Genomic DNA, 3,124 nt, shown 5'->3' on the forward strand with positions numbered 1-3,124 from the left:
GCCGATGCGCTCGTCCCTGCGTCGTACCGGAACAGCCGGTGTGCCAACGGCACTGCTTTCCAGCAGTGTCAGGAACGTATCCCCAACAACGTTTCCTCCCGTTCCAACACCTAATGCGAGTCTCTTGGTGGTACTGGCGCTGCCAACGCTGGTGAGGCACCCGTGGAAGCTGACCTTCTACGCATCACGTCCTGGCGGGGCTTGGTTTGTCACTCACAGCTCGGTTCTTCTGCTCCTTCTGAAGGTGCCGCGCTCCCCAGTCTGACGGCAGCTCCGACCCCGTTGTTCCTCCCTGTGGCCGCCTCCTGCACGAGGCACCGGGAACAAAAGCTCCTTCTGCTTTGTTGGGAGATGTTGAGGCTGGCAAACTCTGTGGATGTGAATGATCTCTGCTGGGTCAAGACAAACTGAACCGGTGCTCAGAGCATGCTTGAAAAGGGAAGGGACTTGGATGTTCACATGTGAGCCAGCGAAGAGCAGTCCGCTCTGTTGGGGCTGTGGTTTTCCCCTCTCCTTGCCTGCCTTACAGCAAGGGGAGAGGTGCCGGCATGGAGTCACTTTGTCCTGAAACTCAAAACTGGTGTCATTCTCTGCTGTGCCCGTGGCTGTATCTTGCTCCCGCTATCCCTTTGCGTCCGCTTGCCGGTTGGGATTTCCATGTATTTGTCGCTGCAGTTTCCCAACAAACTGGCTGTCGGGAGCAGGGAATGCAGAAGCAGCAGCTGGAGCGCGTAACGGGGGATCTGCGCTTGCTGTGTCTGCGAGGGGTACCCGGGCCCGCCGGCTGCGCGGGCAGCTGAAGGCGGCTGCTGCTGGCACCTCCCGGGGAGCGGGGAGCCGGGTGAGCGCAGGCCGGCGTGTCCTTGCATGGCCACCTCCACGGGCCCTGGCCCCACAGGCCCTGGCCCCATGGGCGCACCGGTCCCAATGGTGCACCGGTCCCATGGGTGCTCTGGCCTCAGGGCACACCAGTCCCATGGGTGCTCTGGCCTCAGGGCCCGCTGGTCCCATGGGTGCACTGGCCTCAGGGCCCGCTGGTCCCATGGGTGCACTGGCCTCAGGGCCCGCTGGTCCCATGGGTGCACTGGCCTCAGGGCCCGCTGGTCCCATGGGTGCACTGGCCTCAGGGCCCGCTGGTCCCATGGGTGCACTGGCCTCAGGGCCCGCTGGTCCCATGGGTGCACTGGCCTCAGGGCCCGCTGGTCCCATGGGTGCACTGGCCTCAGGGCCCGCTGGTCCCATGGGTGCACTGGCCTCAGGGCCCGCTGGTCCCATGGGTGCACTGGCCTCAGGGCCCGCTGGTCCCATGGGTGCACTGGCCTCAGGGCCCGCTGGTCCCATGGGTGCACTGGCCTCAGGGCCCGCTGGTCCCATGGGTGCACTGGCCTCAGGGCCCGCTGGTCCCATGGGTGCACTGGCCTCAGGGCCCGCTGGTCCCATGGGTGCACTGGCCTCAGGGCCCGCTGGTCCCATGGGTGCACTGGCCTCAGGGCCCGCTGGTCCCATGGGTGCACTGGCCTCAGGGCCCGCTGGTCCCATGGGTGCACTGGCCTCAGGGCCCGCTGGTCCCATGGGTGCACTGGCCTCAGGGCCCGCTGGTCCCATGGGTGCACTGGCCTCAGGGCCCGCTGGTCCCATGGGTGCACTGGCCTCAGGGCCCGCTGGTCCCATGGGTGCACTGGCCTCAGGGCCCGCTGGTCCCATGGGTGCACTGGCCTCAGGGCCCGCTGGTCCCATGGGTGCACTGGCCTCAGGGCCCGCTGGTCCCATGGGTGCACTGGCCTCAGGGCCCGCTGGTCCCATGGGTGCACTGGCCTCAGGGCCCGCTGGTCCCATGGGTGCACTGGCCTCAGGGCCCGCTGGTCCCATGGGTGCACTGGCCTCAGGGCCCGCTGGTCCCATGGGTGCACTGGCCTCAGGGCCCGCTGGTCCCATGGGTGCACTGGCCTCAGGGCCCGCTGGTCCCATGGGTGCACTGGCCTCAGGGCCCGCTGGTCCCATGGGTGCACTGGCCTCAGGGCCCGCTGGTCCCATGGGTGCACTGGCCTCAGGGCCCGCTGGTCCCATGGGTGCACTGGCCTCAGGGCCCGCTGGTCCCATGGGTGCACTGGCCTCAGGGCCCGCTGGTCCCATGGGTGCACTGGCCTCAGGGCCCGCTGGTCCCATGGGTGCACTGGCCTCAGGGCCCGCTGGTCCCATGGGTGCACTGGCCTCAGGGCCCGCTGGTCCCATGGGTGCACTGGCCTCAGGGCCCGCTGGTCCCATGGGTGCACTGGCCTCAGGGCCCGCTGGTCCCATGGGTGCACTGGCCTCAGGGCCCGCTGGTCCCATGGGTGCACTGGCCTCAGGGCCCGCTGGTCCCATGGGTGCACTGGCCTCAGGGCCCGCTGGTCCCATGGGTGCACTGGCCTCAGGGCATGCTGGTCCCATGGGTGCACCCGCCTCGGGGTGCACCAGTCCCAATGGCGCACTGGTCCCATGGGCGCACCAGCCCCGCGCCCTCGGCTCTCCTCTCCATCGCCTGGTTGCCTCCAGTTTGGCTTCCCCAGCCTCACCGCTCCTTCAGGGCAGCTTCCAAACCCACTGTGCTCTCCCCCGGCTTGGTCGGCCTTGGCCTTCTCTGTCCCTTTCCGCTCTGCTCTGCTGTTGTGCTCTGGGAGATGGGTTGGAAACGAGATTAAAAGGAGGTTGTACCTGAGCTGGTTGGAGAAGGGCCTGAACTGCGCTGCCGGGAGAAGGGGCTGTAATGACTGAGCAGCGTTGCTGGACGGCGATGCTCGCCTGGAGGCGACCACGGGTCGGGCTGTAGAGGCGCCGCAGCAGGACACCTGCGATCCAGAGGCTTTTGGTGAGGAGCAGGATCTGCGGGTCCGTAGGTGCGGGGCTTCTCAGTCCGCCCTGTTAAACGGAAACCCTCGCCTTTGGGTGCGATGATAGGAAGACGTAGGAGGGTCTTGATTGGTGCTGCAAGTCTGTGATCTGCGTGGTGATGCTTCGCCTCTACCTGCACGCTTCTGGGTACCGTAGCTCCGGGGAGCATCAGGGGGTGGGATAAAGTCCCAAACCACAACTAATGCCAGGAGTCAGGTAGCGCAGTGGGAGAAGCCCGTGCTTAGGTCAGAGC

At 66.8% G+C, this 3,124-nt stretch overlaps 1 protein-coding gene across 1 annotated transcript in view; it reads left to right on the forward strand.

Annotated features, from left to right (window-relative positions):
* The window catches only part of LOC104127481 (myotubularin-related protein 5-like), a gene marked incomplete at its 3' end in the record, with an annotated part of 66,798 nt that overhangs the window by 478 nt on the left and 63,196 nt on the right, over positions 1-3,124 (forward strand). Inside the window, 1 exon segment of the mRNA XM_035895677.1 lies at positions 272-281. Coding sequence (XP_035751570.1) covers positions 272-281 — 10 coding nt within the window.

The sequence above is a fragment of the Egretta garzetta genome, unplaced genomic scaffold, assembly GCF_000687185.1.
Source record: "Egretta garzetta isolate BGI_Z169 unplaced genomic scaffold, ASM68718v1 scaffold986, whole genome shotgun sequence".
NCBI classification, from domain to species: Eukaryota; Metazoa; Chordata; class Aves; order Pelecaniformes; family Ardeidae; genus Egretta; species Egretta garzetta.